Source organism: Poecile atricapillus, chromosome 29, assembly GCF_030490865.1.
Source record: "Poecile atricapillus isolate bPoeAtr1 chromosome 29, bPoeAtr1.hap1, whole genome shotgun sequence".
Taxonomy (NCBI): domain Eukaryota; kingdom Metazoa; phylum Chordata; class Aves; order Passeriformes; family Paridae; genus Poecile; species Poecile atricapillus.
In genome coordinates, this window is record NC_081277.1 from 2,397,447 (window position 1) to 2,414,901 (window position 17,455).

At 60.4% G+C, this 17,455-nt stretch overlaps 1 protein-coding gene across 3 annotated transcripts; it reads left to right on the plus strand.

Moving 5' to 3' along the window:
• The first annotated feature begins 1,631 nt into the window (after nt 1–1,631).
• On the plus strand, nt 1,632–17,364 carry RHOBTB2 (Rho related BTB domain containing 2). 3 transcript variants are annotated; one of them, XM_058859115.1, is made up of 11 exons: nt 1,632–1,717; nt 4,804–4,881; nt 11,001–11,202; nt 11,374–11,477; nt 11,559–11,744; nt 11,829–12,853; nt 13,685–13,803; nt 13,875–14,025; nt 14,101–14,189; nt 14,558–14,663; nt 14,746–17,364. In XM_058859115.1, exons 2-11 carry the CDS (start codon nt 4,823–4,825, stop codon nt 14,982–14,984), a joined length of 2,280 nt encoding a protein of 759 aa, XP_058715098.1. In that variant the 5' UTR covers nt 1,632–1,717; nt 4,804–4,822; the 3' UTR covers nt 14,985–17,364. The 3 variants fall into 3 exon arrangements, with proteins under 3 accessions (XP_058715098.1, XP_058715097.1, XP_058715099.1); XM_058859114.1 differs by lacking the exons at nt 1,632–1,717; nt 4,804–4,881 and adding an exon at nt 5,013–5,185; XM_058859116.1 differs by lacking the exons at nt 1,632–1,717; nt 4,804–4,881 and adding an exon at nt 6,350–6,495.
• The last annotated feature ends 91 nt before the right edge of the window (nt 17,365–17,455 follow it).

A 17,455-nucleotide genomic window follows, 5' to 3' on the forward strand; every position in this document is an offset into this window, starting at 1 on the left:
GTGGTGCTTTCCGGGGAAGCCCTAAACCCCCTCACGATCCCCCAAATCCAGTTTGGGAGCTGGAAGGAGGTGAAGCACTTCCCATATTTGGGGGGAGCCCTTCAGCATGAGCATCTTTTCCAGAACATTTTCCAGCTTCTCTCCTGGCCAGGTGTTTTTTCGGATCCCCTTGGCACCCTGACCCTGAAGGAGACCCCGAAATCTCCCCTATTTACAGTTCCTCACACCAGCAGGGTCACAGAGCCGCTGCCTTTACATCCCAAAAATAAAACCCCAGCTGCAAAGCGACAGAAAACAGCCTGGGGTCTCCAGCACAGCCAGCCAGACCCCCCCGTTTCCACGCACCCCCTTTCCAGTCCCCCGCAGTCCCAGGCGGCTCAGGCTGAGATCCCCCCAGGCCGATCATTGGGAGCAGTTTGGGCGAGATTAGGACCATTTGTAGGTGCTCCAAGACGCAGCTGCAAAGCCGCCCTCGCTCCGGGAGGGGAACGCTTCTCCCGCTCTGTGACCCAGCAAAAGAGGCGCCTTTTACCCCCAAATCAGGCTGAAAAATCCCTTCCCAGCCCTGGCCGGAGCGAAGGGCTGTGCCTGCAGCGAGGACAGAACATCCCGGAGGTGCGGGAGAGCCCCGGGGCACCGCAGCACATCGGGGTGGAGGAGAGGGGAGCGCCGGGCTGGCCCCGTGTGTGCCGAGCTGCACGTTCCTGTTCTTATCAAATCCATCGGGATCAGCTCCAGCTGCTGCCAGCGCTGCCCCAAGGGGAACACGAGCGCCTTCAAGGAGCTCCTCCTGCCCCATTATCCCATCGCCTCCCTCTTTTCCCACGGAGTCACCGCTCGATCCCACTGATTCACGCTCGTGGCTCCTTTCCGTGGCCCGTGGCCATTTCCCCGGTGCCTCGGTTCCCATTGAGTCACCCACGCGGAGCTCTCCCAGTTCCCAGCCCGGGCATCCGGACTCACCTGGGACCTGCCTTCCTTCCCTGCATCCCTGAGGAGCACCCCAGTGCAGGACCCTCCGGCCGGGCAGCTCCTAAAATCACCCTCCAACCTGTGCAGAAGTGCAGCTCCCAGGCCCCAAGGCTGCAGGGAGTTTTCTTTTCCAGGAGCAAAGGATTCTCCCCATTTCTCACCCTGGCTGGCATTTTCTGCTCCGTTCGGTTTGGTTTTTTTTTTTTCGTGTCTGTTTGGGGATTTTTGTGTTTGGGTTTTTTTTTTGTTTTGTTTTTCACAGATCATGGAAAACGAAAGAATTGCAGAATTTAAATGCAATCAGTGCCTCAAACATATTCCTTCACTCTTCCCATCCACCCCTTCCTGCATGGTGGAACCATCCCATGGTTCGTTTTCTCCAGCTGCACAAGAGGAAACATTTAGGAGCGAGAAAGATTTGGGAAGTGCAGGGAAATGGGATTTTTGGGAGGAGCAGGGAGACGCGGGCCCCGGCGCGTGCCGGCGCACCCAGAGCCGGCCTGAAAGGATCCGAGTGGAAAATTCCTGTCCGTTGAGCTGGGATTGTGGTCCAACAGGTTTTTTAGTCCCAGCCCCTTGAGTTGTGTCAGTGCAAAAACTCATCCCTAGGGCATTTGTTTAGATCACATGGGCGAGAGTATAAAAATGGGTCCTGCCTGTCTGGGCCAGTTTGCACCTGGGAAGGGAAGGCGGCTGCTGGAGCGAAGGGAAGAGCCTCGGGACACAGCGGGGCCGCTGCGCTCAGGTAACCACGCCTGGAGCAAATTATCCCCCTTTTTCCCCAGGGAGCAGCCATGGGGCATGGAGAGGGTGAGGGTTCCTCCGCAGGGAATTTGTGGTGGAACGCAAAGGCTCCGAGGGCTGGGAAATGGGGGAATTTTGCGGATCCCGCCCCAGGAGCAGCTCCAAGCGCCCCCCGAGGGTTTCCCCAGCGCCTGGGGGCGATGCAGCCTCCCCGGAGCGGGCGGCATTAGCAGCTCCTCCTTCCCTCACGACCCCTTGGAGCTGTCGAGAATTGGGGTGCGGGACCTGTGGGGTGCCTCGGTGGCTCGCAGGGCAGCAAGGAGGCTGCTGAGGCAGAGCCACGTGCGAGGAGACACCGAGATGTGCGGGCAAAGAGTTTTCCAGCGTGGAATTTCGCCCCTCTCTGGCACGGGAGCAGCGCGGATAAAGCCGGTCACTCCTCCCTGCTTCAGTCGGGGCTCTTGGTGGTCCCTGGGCATCAGCACGGCCAACACGGAGCTCTGGTCTCAACTCCCTGCCTCAGTGCCCTGCGGCCGCAGTTTCCTTCTCCCTTGGGGCTGGAAGTGGCTTTGGGGAGCCGGGAGCTGTTTCACAAGCCAGGGGTGAGGAAAGGGAGAGATCTTCCTGCCCCGGGGCTCCTGGGAAGTGGCTTTGGGGAGCCGGGAGCTGTTTCACAAGCCAGGGGTGAGGAAAGGGAGAGATCTTCCTGCCCCGGGGCTCCTGGGAAGTGGCTTTGGGGAGCCGGGAGCTGTTTCACAAGCCAGGGGTGAGGAAAGGGAGAGATCTTCCTGCCCCGGGGCTCCTGCCTGCTCCTGGTGCTGTCAGCCCCATGTCCCTCTTTTCCTGCTGTTCCCTCCCTGCCTCTCCCCGCTGCGATCTCCAGAAGTTTTCTCCCCACTTAACGCTGCTGCTTCTCCTTCTCTGCTCTCCATCCCTGCTTGGAGACAGTTGCTTGGAGACAAACTCCCGGGTTTTTGATGTTTTAATCCTTTATTTTTTTAATGGGGGAACAGTGGGGGCAAAGGCAGACGATGGCACTGTGGGTTGGGAACAGAGTGGGGAGGAAAGTCCAGGAAAGTTCTGACACCACTGGGAAAGGTCTAAACCAAGCAAAACCAGCGTTTTTCCCTCATTAGGAAATATCCAAGCCCCTTCACGCTCCGTGCCCCGAAACAAGTCCCAGGAGGGTCCCACTGCCTCCCTTCTCACCCCAGGCCCCCACCCAGGTGCGTCATGAGAATGAATTCCTTGGCAGGGGGTGGCTTGGAGGGTTATTTTCCTCTTCTGACGAAGAGCCCAGGCTGGTTGGCAGCATTATCCGCCTATTTTCTGCACAGCTCTCCGTAGCAAGAGAAACGAGGAGAAAAAGGGAAACAGAGAAGCCACAGGATGCACCATTATAAGAGGAACTTTCCCCAAAATAGAAACTTTTCACAGTTTTTTCACGAGGCGTCAGCAGCTCTTAATGCTGTATGAAACTGTGAATCCTGCCTGTAGCAGCCGGCGAGAGCTTGTCAGTGCTCCAGGCTGCAGCTGCAGCCTTTCCGAGGGTGTGGGGCCGGCAGTGCCCCCCAAAACCTGCCTGGGGTGTAGGGAACAAGCAGCTGGAAGCGCAGCCTTGGCTGGAATTCCGTTCCAGCAGTACTCCCTGCACCTCTCGGGGTGGTAAATCCAGTGTATCCCCAGCTGGAGGGTGCAGAAATCCTGCATGGATGGATCAAGACCTTGAATTTTGCCCTAACCTGGTTTTTAGCTGTGAAAGATCCGTCTGGAGAGCCCCAAATATTCATTAGCTCAGCGCTGGGGCAAAGGGATGTTGGGCTTGTGCAAGGAGTTGCGGTTTACAGGAGCACGCAGCTCCTTCTGGCTTTAAATATTTATAAGCTGAGTGATGAATCCCTGGAGTTCTGCAGCCGTATCGATGGCAGGGTGAGCTGTCAGGTGGCTGATTCCAGGGCCGGGAGATGGCATCCAGCTGGGCCAGAGGATTCCTGCATGCAGGGAATTTCCAGAGTGCCCCAATCTCCTGCCTTGCAGACAGCCCCTGCTCCTTTGGCAGGGCAGGGGATGGAAGGTGCGAAAATGTTCTTTTTTTGCTTGTTTTAGACGTTTCCTTCTGGTATCAGCTGTTTCCCGGGCTCTGCTCCCCAGCACTGTGGTGGCACATCCCAATGTGGCCTTTTGTCCCCACTGCTCCCCTGTCAAGGTTGGGTTTTGCCATTTTTGTGAAGTTCTGGTTGAAGATTTCTCCCGGCTCTGGCTGGGTACCAAGCCTGTAAATGCCATTTTTTCCAGAGCTGCCACCTCCCTCCCTGGCTGCTGCTGGGGCTGGGGGGCCCGTGGGGTGCTTGGAGCAGCTGTCCTGAGCAAGGAGACCTCTTGTAGCCTCATTCAGGAAGCCAAACGGCAGGATTTGGGATTTTCAGAGAAGTAAAACTGAGGGGTTCCCGGTGAACCCATGGATGGATCCAGCACCGTGGTGGGTGCCTGGAACCCAATCCCTGCCAGGAGCCAGGACTCTGCTGGCTTTGCCAGCAGAAAATCCCAGGCTGGACTCTGCTCATGACGTGTGTGGGATCCAGTGACGGAGAAGGAGGGACAGCCCTGTGCCCTGCCTCGCTCCGGAGCCTTGGCCAAAGCCACCATGCCAGGGCACTCGGTGGCCTGCTGGCCACCCCAGGAGCCAGGCACTGCCCGGGGGGCTCAGATCCACAGGGAAGGCTCTTAGCCCAAGGGTGAGGTGCTTGGAGAGGGGGTGGGAGCTGGGAGAGCCTCGCTGGGGCTGAGCAGAGGTTGTCACTGTGGAGCCCTCAGAGCAGGGGATGGGTCTGAGTGCATTCCATGGATTGATTCATTTCTGCTGTTTTGGAGGGTGGCACGAGGAGGGCAGAGCTGGCAGAGAGACTTGGGGACAGCAGGGAGACAAGGCACAGCTCTGTCCCCACACCTGCACTTGGCCAGCTCAGGACTCGCCTTCCCAAAACCTTTCTGTCCCCGGGAGGTGACACCGAGTGGGGAGGGGGTGGCTTTACGATGTGAGTCTGTGTTTGGGGGGATCTCACAGGCCCCTGTGCCCTCTCCTTGCAGAGCCTGCTAAGAGAAAGCGATGGAAAGCCCAGGGAAGGGCAGCCCCGCTGGGAAGATGACAGCCATGGCTCACAGCCTGTAAGTACCTCCTGCTGCCTCCTCCCAGCCCTGCTCCTGGCACTTTTCCTCCGGCCACTTTCTCCAGGGACTTTGCTCTTTGCTCCCATCCCACCCACGCCACAGCAACGCCTCCGTTCCCCATGGATGAGGTGGAAAACTCCCAGCAGAGCAAGGCAAAGTCAGGGTCCCGGCTCTGGGAGCTTTGTGAATGTGTGGTTCAGGGCTGCCCAGGGTTTTTGGGGTGTCTCCCCATCCCAAATCCACTTTTTCCAGCGAGGGATGCGTTGCCTTGGTCTGTGCCAGCCCTTCAGCCCCTTGCAAGGTGAATGACACTGGATTTGGGGGGCAGGGTGGGGGGCAGAGCCAAGAAAGCTGCAGTGGTTGCAGAGCATCCAAGGAGCACAAGGAAAATGGGTTTGGATTTGGGTTTCTGCATCCTCTCCCCAGCGAGGCTGGGCAGGGTCCTGGCAGCACCTGGGAGGGGTGGAAACACCTCAGCTTTAAACTGGGGAGTCATAAATTTTACTGGGGTCGGAGCAATGTCCGCTCATATATCGGATATCCCGAGGGCTTCTTCATTCCTGGCTTGGGGGTAGGAGATGGAGGGAGGAGGACGCTGCAGGGTGAAAAGGGGGCTTGGTGTGACCCCCAGAGCTCAGTTTGGGTGCAGAGCTCTTTGCCAGGGAGTAAGGGCGATCATGGAGATGGACAGATGAATTCCTTGGGGAATTCAAGAGGCTTAAATTGGAGAGATGGGGGCGAGGAGCAAAAGGCTTTTTAATTACAGCCGTGGCAGAGATGGCCATGCTGAGGGAGGGGGATGTCACGGTGTGGCTGTGCAGTGCCACGGGCAGCTGTGCCATGCCATTCTGTGCCACGGGCAGCTGTGCCATGCCATTCTGTGCCACGGGCAGCTGTGCCATGCCATGCCATGCCACGGGCAGCTGTGCCATGCCATGCCATGGGCAGCTCTGCCATTCTGTGTCGTGCCATTCCATGCCGTGCCACAACGTGGGCTGGCTGAGGAACAGTCAGCTGAGCCTTGTGTTCCTCCTCCCACGGAGGAGAGGGGCTCTGAGCAGCACCCACGAGCTCCACAGCTGCCCCCGACCCCTTTCCCATGCCCCGTGCCCACCCTGGTGCCTCCATCCTCCCGGGAAACCTTTTCTCCTGGGAAGGAGGCCCGTGCGAGCTCCGCAGCCGAAGTTTTCTCCCGCCAGTGACAATCGTGCTTTTGTTTTGCCTGGCTGCGAGAGGGGCAGGAGGGAATTTGGCTGCCCGGAAAGCTGCCGGGAACCCTTTCTGCCACAATTAAGCACCTGCTACAAGAGAGCAAATAAGCCAAATCATGCGGCTGGCAAACAAGCTTTACGTGTTCCTTCCCCGTGACCCACTCCAAGAAGCAGAAAGCTCCAGGCTCGGCTGCTCGCAGCTCCTGGGGCAGCGATTCCGCAGCTCCTGGGGCAGCGATTCCGCAGCTCCGCCGCCGCCTCCCGGTCCCGGCGCGGGCACCGAGGCAGCGCCTGGAGCCGCTTCTTGCCGGCTCAAAAGCCAAAAGGGCTTTCCCCTCCCCAGATTAGCGGCTCCATCTCATTCTGCTATGGAGAGACAGATCCCCGTGCTGCGAGTTCGGTGAGGCGGGGGGGCTGCGGAGGGGCTGGGGCGAGGCGAGCGCCGGGCTCGGCGGCGGTGTCAGCCCCGGCTCGGGCTCCCAGCCGGCCTCATCCAAGCGGGAAGGGACCAAGGCCATGCAGGGGGCCGAGCTTAGCGCGGGGATGGGGAGGGAAAGGCGGCTGGATGTCTCGGGAAGGGATGGCGAGGATCACATGATGCGGATATACGGGGTCAGAGCAGCGGGGCCGGCGGCGCCCGGCGCACCCCCGGCAGCCGCGCTGCAAAGATGACTCGGAGTTTTTTTGGGGGGTTGTGTTTTTTTGGTTTTTTTTTAATGCCCTGAGGGTTCAGATTTCGGGGAGCTGCCCTAGGGGTGAGGCGGGGGCTGCAATGAGCTCTGTAGAGAACGGTGAAAAGTCAGGACTGCAGCTTGTGGCCTTGTGCTTGGAGGAGATGGACCAGCTTCGCTCCCCCCCCCCCATCCCCGAGAGAAGCCCTGTGAGGGTTTGGGGGTGCTCCGGGGGGGGCTGTGGGGCTTCTGAGGGGTCTCCTGCACCAGCAGCACCGCCCATGGCCCAGCTGAGAGCTGGCACCTCCCTGAAATTTGGGGAGAGGGAAAGGTGCTCAGAGGGATGCAGGAGAGTGCACCCCTTCCCCAGATCAGGATTGGGGGGCACTGGGGATGCGGGGGAAGAATGGAGGCGAGATTTAGGGGGGGCTGAGGCTCTCATCTCCCCCATGGAGGGCAGGGTGGGGGTCTCATGCAGAGGGAGGACAGGGATCCATGGAGTGCAGGATTGGGGGCAGGACTTGGGGGCCAGGATGGAGCTCCCTTTATGGGAGGGAGCTCCCTTTTTAGGGCCAGGATGGGGGTCCCAAGGCAGAACTGGGGGTACAACAGAGCTCCCTGAGAGGGAGGTTTAGGAGCAGGATGGAGTCCCATAGAAGGCAGAATTTGGGGGGGATGGGCACAGCAGAGTCCCCTGCAAGGGAGAATTAGGAACACGATGGGGGTCCGAAGGCAGAATTGCGGGGGTGCGATGGAGCCCCCTGCGAGGGTGGGTTAGAGGATATAACGGGGTCTCAAGGCGGATTTAGGGGGACACAACAAAGCCCCCTGCGAGTGAGCTTTAGGGGCAGGACAGCGGTCCCACGGCAGGACCGGGGGCCACAACGGAGCCTCCTTCAAGGGACATGCTGAGGGTCCCCGTGCGCGGCAGGACGAGCCCGAAGCCACCCCGGGAGCCCCCCCCGAGTCTCCCTCAGCCAATGCGCGGCAGCGGGGGGGGGCTCTGGGGCGGGGCTCGGCCGGGGCCGCTTGTTTTTTGTGAATGAAAGGCGGGGCGGCCGCGACTGCAGCGCGCAGGGCAGCGCAGGGCCGCGATCCGCGCAGGGCTCCGCGCAGCGCAGCGGGCCGCGGATGCGGAGATCGGGGCGGCCGAGCTGCCGCCATGGGCCCCCCCGGCCCTGAGCAGCGCAGCCGTGCCCAGCCGAGCCGCGCAAGCTGCGCCGTGGCCATGTCCGGAGGGGCGAGCCCGGCCTCGGCCCCTGGGAGCCGCCGCTTCGTCTGTGTTGGTGTAAGTACCGGGGGACCCCCCCGCGCTTCCGCGCCCCGCTCCGCCTCCGCGCATCCTGCCCCGCATCCTGCCCCGCTCCCGGCCCGGGGACAGCGAGGGCCCGGCCCCTTGGCCGCGCCCCGCACCCCCGATCCGGGTGGTTCGAGCCCCCCTGGCGATGCCCCGCAGCGGCTCCCGATGCTCTCCAGTCCCGTCGGCGTTTCCCGCACCCCCTCCCGGCTCTTCCCGTCTGCCTGACGATGCTCTGCACCCCCGATCCTGGTGCTCCGAGCACCCCCAAGCTCCTGGCCGTGCCCAGCACCCTCTCCCGGTGCTTCCTGTCTCCTTTGCGATGCCTCAGAGCCCCGATTCGGATGCTCGCAACACCCCTGAGACCCCTTACAACGCCCACACCCTCTCCGGATCCTCCCCAGCCCCTTTGCGATGTCCCGGTGTTCCCGGACCCCTTTGCGATATCCCGCGCGCCCCGATCCGGCTGCTCCCCACTCCCTCCCCAAACTCCCGCAGCCTCTCCCGGTGTTCCCCGAGCTGGGTGCTCCCCTCAGCCGGTCCCGGTGCTCCCCGCCCGCTGCATCCCCCGGCCCCGGCCGTGCTGCAGCCCCGCTCGGGGCCCCGTTTCTCCCGCACCGCCTCCAGCCGCGGCCTCCACAGCCCCGGCTGCTTCCGCGGGGCCGCCCGGGCCCCGTTCCTCCCACTGCCCCGTTCCTCCCGGTTGTTTTTGTGCATCGCCGCTGTTCTGGGGAGGTTTCACCCCGGTTTGGGGGTTCTCCTCCCCTGGCGAGGTGCAGGATGGAGGATTTGGAGCCTGAGAGTTGCTAAGCGACAGCTCCCGGGGTGATGGTGCAGTTGCCTTGGCAACTGCGGGCTGGGAGCCTGGAAGGAGCAATTTTGGGGTTCTCCTTGTGGGGGGTGTGGGTGTGAATTGGGTGCCTTGGTTTGGGTGGGGGGCAAGGAGAGCGGGGCTGGGGGGCTGCTGGCTGGAGCTGCCCTGCTCCTCTGGGAAGAGCTTTTCCTTTGGGTGGGAACTCAAATCTCTCAGCATCTCGTGTTATTTTTACTCTCCGGTGGGTTTTGGAGCTGCTCCCAGGAGTGAGGTGATGGTGGGGAAGGTGAGGAGGGGGCTTGAAAAGGTTCAGCCCTTCCTGGGGTCATGTTGTGGGGGAGGGGCTGTGACGTTCCCCCCCCTCTGTGGGGCCAACAGAGCTCCCCAGTGAGGTTCTGCTTTATCAAAAACCCCCTTTTCATCCCCATTGCTGTCCCCCTGTTCCCCTCCTCACAGCAGGCACTGATCCCACAAGGATTTAGCCCTTAATTCCCATGAGGCACTGGACTTTCCGAGCTGGCTCGGCTGGGGGTGGGCTGAGGTCCCCACGAGGGACAAACATCCCAAGTGCCAACTGCAGCTGTCATTCCTGTGCCTTCCCTCTCCATCCAAACGAGCTCGGCTGACTCGGGAGCACGGCTGGGCCTAAAAATAACCACAGCAAAGCTCCCTGAGCACTCACACTCCCCCACCCTGGAGATCTCCTGGATCTGCTGGTCCTATGGAGCCAAGCTGATCCCCAGGATGAGCAGGGGACTGGGGATGGCAGCACAGGAGGGTGGGAATGGATTTTGAGGGGCTGATAGGGAAGGAGCCCACCTGCCCTGCTGCTGCTCCTGGTTTTCAATGCCCTTTGGGATGAATTCCCCTCATCCCGAGGGATGGAGGGGATGTGGAATGCGGCGACAACTACTCAGAGAAGTTTTGCCTCGGGACCAGCCCGGTGTGGAAGCGCTGGCACCCAGAGTGACCTGGATTTGTGCCACCTGCCTCTGCCTCCAGCTGCCCACAAGGCTCAAGGCTTGGCCCTGCCCTGGGGATCCAGGTGTGCCCAGGGAGCCTGCGCATGGAGGGAGGTGCTAACATTGGGAAGTCCTTGCCAGGCTGCCTGTTTGGGGAGCTGTGGTCCCACGTGCAGGGCTCGGTTGCCATCGTTACTGGGTATTTTCGCTCACTGCGCTGGTGGTTTATTATAGCAGCTCGGGAGGCCGCTGCCAGGAGGGAGCGATGAGGGGGAAGAGATCCGTGGCCTTGGGAAGTTTGGAGAAATTAGGATGTGGGGTTTTTTTTTTGTCCTTGCTGTCCCAAGGGGGAAGAGATCTGTGGCCTTGGGAAATTCACAGAAATTGGGATGTGGGGTTTTTTTGGTATCACTCAATCCCCTTGGTGCTTTTCCCCCTGGAAACCACATAAACCCTTGGGTTTGTGCTGTGATGAGTTAATTCTGTCTGATTTAGGCTCTGGCTTTGAACAGGGAATGGGTGACATACCAGGGCACACCTGGCTGCTGCTCATCAGCTTTGCAGCACTCTCAGCACCAACGTCTCTCTCGGGAGGGTTGGGGTCACACCTGCTCCTGGGAGCTCTCCCAATCCCCGTGGCTGCTGAACCTCTGGGAAACCTAAGGAGCTTCTTCTTGCTGCCCTTGGCTAGGAGCAAATATCCCCTTGGGAATGGGGTGGGAAAAGGGGCGAAGGTCAGTCCCCCCTGCCAGGTAGCAGAACCTGGCGGTTGCCCGCGTGTGCACTCTGTCAGGCGGCTCTGGAAACTTCTCTTGCAATTGCTGGAGAAGGAGAAAAGGAAGAGGAGGAAGGGAGAGGGGAAAAAAAAAAAGCCTCATCTCACATGAACAAGCATGAGCTGGAGAGCTGGGAGGGAGGAGGGCGCAATCCAACGCAGGCCATGTGTCTGACGTGGCACAGCAGCCACCCTGCCACCAGAACATGAAATTTTAAAGGGGATTGGCGGGGACAGCGAGCTGGGAAGGGCTGGGCAGCTGCTGCAGAGCTTCCCCGGGCTGCCAGGGAGTGTCAGCATCCTCCTGCTTCGTGCCCCTCCAGTGCCCTGGATCGCCACTCTGCCTGCTCCTGGCGGTGGTTGCCGAGCCCTCGTTCCCCCCGCAGGTCCCAATTAATGGATTCTGACATGGATTATGAGAGGCCAAACGTAGAAACCATCAAGTGCGTCGTGGTCGGGGACAACGCGGTGGGCAAGACCCGGCTCATCTGTGCCCGTGCCTGCAACGCCACCTTGACCCAGTACCAGCTCCTCGCCACCCACGTGCCCACGGTGTGGGCCATCGACCAGTACCGCGTCTGCCAGGAGGTGAGGGTCACCAGGGCTGCTGGGGAGGATCACGGACACCCTGTGGGAATCCTGAGGAGGTGGAGCCATGTCCTCCTCTCAGTGGGGTTGTGAGGATGGTGAGGACAGCCCTACTGTTGTTGTTGTGAGACTCCAGGGACTGAGGAGATGGATGTTTTTCTGTTCCCGCAGGTGCTGGAGCGCTCCCGGGATGTGGTAGACGATGTCAGCGTGTCCTTGCGCCTCTGGGACACCTTTGGTGACCACCACAAGGACAGGCGCTTTGCCTACGGCAGGTGGGGAGAGGCAGAGCCTGGCGTTACCCTGGGCAGGGAGGGAGTCCCCAGACTGGGCTTTGACCCCTTGTCCCCTCGCAGGTCCGACGTTGTGGTTTTGTGCTTCTCCATCGCCAACCCCAACTCCCTGCACCATGTGAAGACCATGTGGTACCCGGAGATCAAACACTTCTGTCCCCGCGCCCCCGTCATCCTGGTGGGCTGCCAGCTCGACCTGCGCTACGCCGACCTGGAGGCCGTCAACCGGGCACGGAGACCCTTGGCCAGGTGGGGACTCTCGCGCCCTGGAGACGTCCCTGCCTGCCCTCCTTATCTCAAGAGGTCTCATTAATTATCTCCCGTCTCTTTCAGGCCAATTAAACCTAACGAGATCCTTCCCCCGGAGAAGGGCAGGGAGGTTGCCAAGGAGTTGGGGATCCCTTATTACGAGACGAGCGTGGTGGCCCAGTTCGGCGTCAAGGACGTCTTTGACAATGCCATCCGTGCCGCCCTCATCTCCCGCCGCCACCTGCAGTTCTGGAAGTCCCACCTGCGCAACGTGCAGCGGCCCCTGCTCCAAGCCCCCTTCCTGCCCCCCAAGCCTCCTCCTCCCATCATCATTGTCCCGGACCCCCCTTCCAACAACGAGGAGCGTCCAGCCCACCTCCTGGAGGACCCCCTGTGCGCGGACGTCATCCTGGTGCTGCAAGAGAAGATCAAAATCTACGCACACAAGATCTACCTCTCCACCTCCTCCTCCAAGTTTTACGACCTGTTCCTCATGGACCTGAGCGAGGAGGACCAGCAGAGCACGGCGGGGCACGGCTTCGGGGCGGCCGTCACTGCGGCCGCCGAGCGGATGCTGCACCAGGAGGAGAGGCACCATGGGCGGGATTTCCTCCTGCGGGCCGCCAGCTTTGACATCTGTGAGAGCACCGAGGAGGCTGGACCGGGCCAGCGCAAACCGTGCCTTAGAGCCTCCACCAGTGACGGTATCCTGCGGGGCGACCGCTACGAGAACGGCGAGCGCGGGCTGCGGCGGGGCCGGAACCTCTCCTCATGGAGCCGGGCCTTCGCCAGCATCCAGGAGGAGATGGCCGAGGACCCGCTGACCTACAAGTCCAAGCTGATGGTGGTGGTGAAGATGGACGCGTCCATCCAGCCGGGTCCTTTCCGGGCCGTGCTGAAGTACCTGTACACGGGTGAGCTGGACGAGAACGAGCGGGACCTCATGCACATTGCTCACATCGCCGAGCTGCTGGAGGTGTTCGACCTGCGCATGATGGTGGCCAACATCCTCAACAATGAGGCGTTCATGAACCAGGAGATCACCAAAGCCTTCCACGTCCGGAGGACCAACCGGGTGAAGGAATGCCTGGCCAAGGGGACTTTTTCGGGTACGGCACCAGGAGCAGCAGCCTGGTCATTTTTGGGGGTTCACGGGGTGGGTGGGGGCTCGGAGCTCCTGGCTTTGCTCCGTGTGTGAGGGGGTGGCTGTGTCTCCCTCGGGGTTTTTGGTCACACTTTGCCATTTGGGGATTTTTATTGCTTTTTTTTTTCCCCAAGAAAGTGAAGCCCTTCCCCAGGGTTTCCTGCTCCCCAGCTGGCCCAGCAGCTCTGTTTATTTACGGAAGAGCTGCAAAGGCGACTTCCTTTTCTCCCAGCCCGGATTTTCACGGGGTCACCCTGATTTATGAGGAGTGAGTGCCCTTAGTAGGATTTCCCCAGCTTTCTAGCGAGCACCACGAGCCACCAGCATGAGGTGACATCCCAGGGGGACGTGAATGTCCCAGCCTCCCTCCGGCTGGATTTGTCTCATGGAGATGGATCCTAATATGGTCAGGCTGTCCCTGGCAGGGACAGTTGTGTGGTGGCCCTTGCACACCCCTGGGAGAAGCTGCGGAGAGCGAGGCAGGACGTCCCCAGCCTCCCTCCCAGCCCTCCAAGGACTCAAGCTTGGGTGTGACATTTGCTTCCCAGGTTTTCCCCTTGCTGGCAAATGTGTTGTGGAGTGACTTGGGAAAACCCCTTGAAATAGGCAGAGCACTGCTGAGGCTCTTCCCTGAGCTCTTCTGGGCTGGCAGGGAATGCAGGATGAAAAACAGAAATTTTTGGGGAGAAATACAGGATATGCCAGGCTCCATCCCCTTCCCTCTGCTGTCCCCTGGGGCAAGGTGTGGCCCAGATGACAGGGCCGGTCCCAGCAGCACCACTCTGCTTGTCCCCAGATGTCACCTTCGTGCTGGATGACGGTGCTATCAGTGCCCACAAGCCCCTGCTCATCTCCAGCTGTGACTGGATGGCCGCTATGTTCGGCGGCCCCTTTGTGGAGAGCTCCACCAACGAGGTGAGGAGAGCTTCCCAGGAGGGTGGCATGGCTGGGGACAGCCAGGAGGTGACAAAGTGTGTGTCTGGCAGGTGGCACTTCCTCACACCAGCAAGAGCTGCATGCGGGCGGTGCTGGAGTACCTGTACACGGGGCAGTTCAGCTCCAGCCCCGACCTGGACGACATGAAGCTCATCATCCTCGCCAACCGCCTCTGCCTGCCACACCTGGTGGCTCTCACAGGTGAGTCCAGGCGGTGGCAGGGCGGCTGTCACCCCGTCCCAGCCAGCCCCTGACACCGTGTGTCCCCCCGTGCAGAGCAGTACACGGTCACCGGCCTGATGGAGGCGGCACAGATGATGGTGGACATCGATGGGGACGTGCTCGTGTTCCTGGAGCTGGCTCAGGTAGGACAGGAGCCTGTGCTGACAGAGCTGGGGGGCTCCAGGTGACACACAGGGGTCCGGCAGGACTGGGGGTGACACACAGGGGTCTGGCAGGACTGGGGGTGACACACACAGGGGTCTGGCAGGACTGTGGGGCTCTGGGTGACACACAGGGGTCTGGCAGGACTGGGGGTGACACACACAGGGGTCTGGCAGGACTGTGGGGCTCTGGGTGACACACACAGGGGTCTGGCAGGACTGGGGGTGACATGGCAGCTCCAGGAACTGGACAACCAGGTCTGGCCTTGGATGTCCATGGAGAAATGAGGTGAATCCCTGGTGCTGGCCCATTCCTGGTGGCCCTGAGCTGGTGTTCCATCCTTTCCCAGTTCCACTGCGCCTACCAGCTCGCCGACTGGTGCCTGCACCACATCTGCACCAACTACAACAACGTCTGCCGCAAGTTCCCGCGGGACATGAAGGCCATGTCAGGAGGTGAGTGGCAGCCAGGGGGAGGTGACAGGAGGGTCCCGGTGGTCCTGGCACCGCCATCACCCCCCCCCCCGTGTTCCCACAGAGAACCAGGAGTACTTCGAGAAGCACCGCTGGCCGCCGGTGTGGTACCTGAAGGAGGAGGATCACTACCAGCGGGCGAAGAAGGAGCGGGAGAAGGAAGACTACCTCCACCTCAAACGGCAGCCCAAGAGGCGGTGGCTCTTCTGGAATGCCTCCTCCTCCCCTTCTTCCTCTCCTTCATCGTCGGCAGCCACAGCCTCCTCTTCCTCCTCCTCCTCCTCCTCCTCGGCTGTGGTTTGAAAGCCCCGTCCTTGCTCCAGCGTCCCTGGGAGGAGACGGGGAGGAGGAGGAGGAGGAGGAGGAGGAAGGGTGGGATGCCCTGCCCCAGCACCAGGTGTGCAGCGGCACAAGCCCCGGAGCAGACGGCGGTGGCTGCAGGGGTGGGCCTGGGGAGGGGCTCGGGGCCAGCCCCCGGCACTCCTGGAGCCCTGCTCTCCTCACGGCAGCACCGGCAGAGCCCGAGCAGCAGGAAGAACTCACGTTTACAGGAGCATGAGGGCTGCACCGTGGTTTCATTTCGGGATTTTTGTTGGAAATTTTGGCTTTTGGCACATCAGCAGCATGAGGAAGGAGAAGACAAAGAAGAAGGAGAAACACTTCCATTTTGATTTGGAACCAGAAGCTCTGGGATGTGGCTTGGGTGTCTGACGGCATCTCACCACCTGGAGCCACTGTAGGGGTCCTGCCACCCCCTTTGACTCACAGCAGGGTCAGGCACAGGGCAGGGGACCCCCCTGGTCCCCAAATGCCTCCAGGCACTGCAGAATTTCCCCTACAAGTGGGGTCTGTCCTAATTCAGGGCATGGAGGGGACCAGAGTCCTCTCTTCCCTGTTCTTAACTCTTTTCAGTTTTGTTTAGACAGAAACTTAAAGCAAAAAAAAAACCCCAACCCCATCCGAACCCCACTCCCTGAACCTGCCACACCAGAAACCAACACCAAGCTCCCGGCTTGGGATTTTAGCCTGGAAGGCTCCATTGTAATAAATGGTATTTTAAAAGCCCGGCGTGGTCCCTGTGTGTGTGGGAGAAGCTGCTGGGCAGGCACATCCTTGTGCCAGACTTGGGGTGACGCCATCACCCTCTTCCAGCACTCCTGGGACGGGCAGGGACAGCGAGGCCTCGCAGGAACCCAAACCCCTGGGGCAACATGAGGTGACTTTTTCCATCAGACTAACTCTGCACGTCCCACCTGTGTCCCTGCAGGGCTGCCAGGCAGGGCAGGAGGCACCCAAACCTCCTCACCCTCCCCAGCTGGGATGGGGAAAGCTCCTTGGAGCCTGTCCCTGCCTAGGCTGCTGCTGGAGGAGCACCCAGGGATGCTCCCGGTGCCATCCCCTCCCGCTCCCTGCTGCTCCTCTTCCCAGCTGGCCTCGTGGAGCACCTTGGAGCCTCATTCTGCATGCCCGCCCTCAGCCTCAGATGCAGGAGCAAGGTGGCTCCTCACCCTCGGTGTTCTCACCCTTGGCAGCCCCAGCAAGCAGGTAGGACCGCAACTTTCTCTCCTTTTCACACAACCCGGGCACTCACTGCTGCTTCCGAGTCCTGTTCGCCTTCCCCGGGCCAGGAGCTGAGCCCTGGTGCTGAGCCCTGCATGTGCCTGGCTCTGCAGGAGCTCCTGCCCAGGTTTGCATGCTCAGGGGCACAGGAAAACACCCAGGAGTGACCCCCGGGCACGAACCCAACAGCTCCTGCGTTCCACCCTGGCCCCACGCTGTTAAAGAACTCCCCTTGGCAGTGCAGGGAGAGCAGCTCTAGGGGAGGTTCTGGGGGTTGAGCAGAGCCCTTTTCTCACTAAGCACTGCATGGATTTGCAACACAGCTACTGCAACACACAGAGCCCTGGCTGGGTGGAGCCCCCCGGGGCAGTGCCACCCCGAGGGACAGAGGGACAGGTGTCACCCCCAGCTTTGGTGGAGGGTAAATAAAGGCCAGGGTGGTTGCTGAGGGCTTTCCCTGGCAGAAAGGATCCGTGGGGACCATTTCTGGTGGGATACTGGGGTGGCTGAGTATTAATTCCATGGGCTGACTCCTCAGTGCCACATGGATCAACTGGTGTCCGCTGGGCCCCTGGTGTCCAGTGAGACCCTGGACAGGCCCTCACCAGAGTTCTGGGGGGAAAAAATTAATCAAACCAGAAGGATTTTTTTTTTTTTCTAAAAATAGTAAACTCTTCCTTCATAAACAGAGAAATGTAAAAAACTGGAAAATAATAAACTGGCTGGGCCAGAGCTCTGTAGAAAAACACACAACCATGCATAACAAAAAAAATGATATTTTTATATAGCTTTTAAGTTAAAATATGTAACATTTACAATTGCTAAATAAATAAGTACAAAACTTCTGCTTGTGGACTTAGTCTTGGGAGGAGGGGGGGGCAGCAGAAGGGGTGCTGAGCACCCTCCGCCACACTGGGGAAGTTCCTGGTGGACTGGGGTGGCAGGTCAAGTAATGCAGTAGTTTTTCCCAGCTGTTTTTCCAGCCAGGCTGTCCCTGAGCTCTGTGAGGAGCTGGGGTGGGCAGGGGTGTACCCCTGGTGTAACTGGGATCTCAGTGCGTTCACCCCTCTGCGCTGCCTGGGGACACAGGGACAGCACCAGGGCTCACCTGGGATCAGCAGGGCCACCAGGAGATTCTTCCCTTCTCCTCAACTCTGCTGAGACCCCACCTGCAGCTCTCCACAAGGATGCAGAGGTGTTAGAGCCTCTCCAGA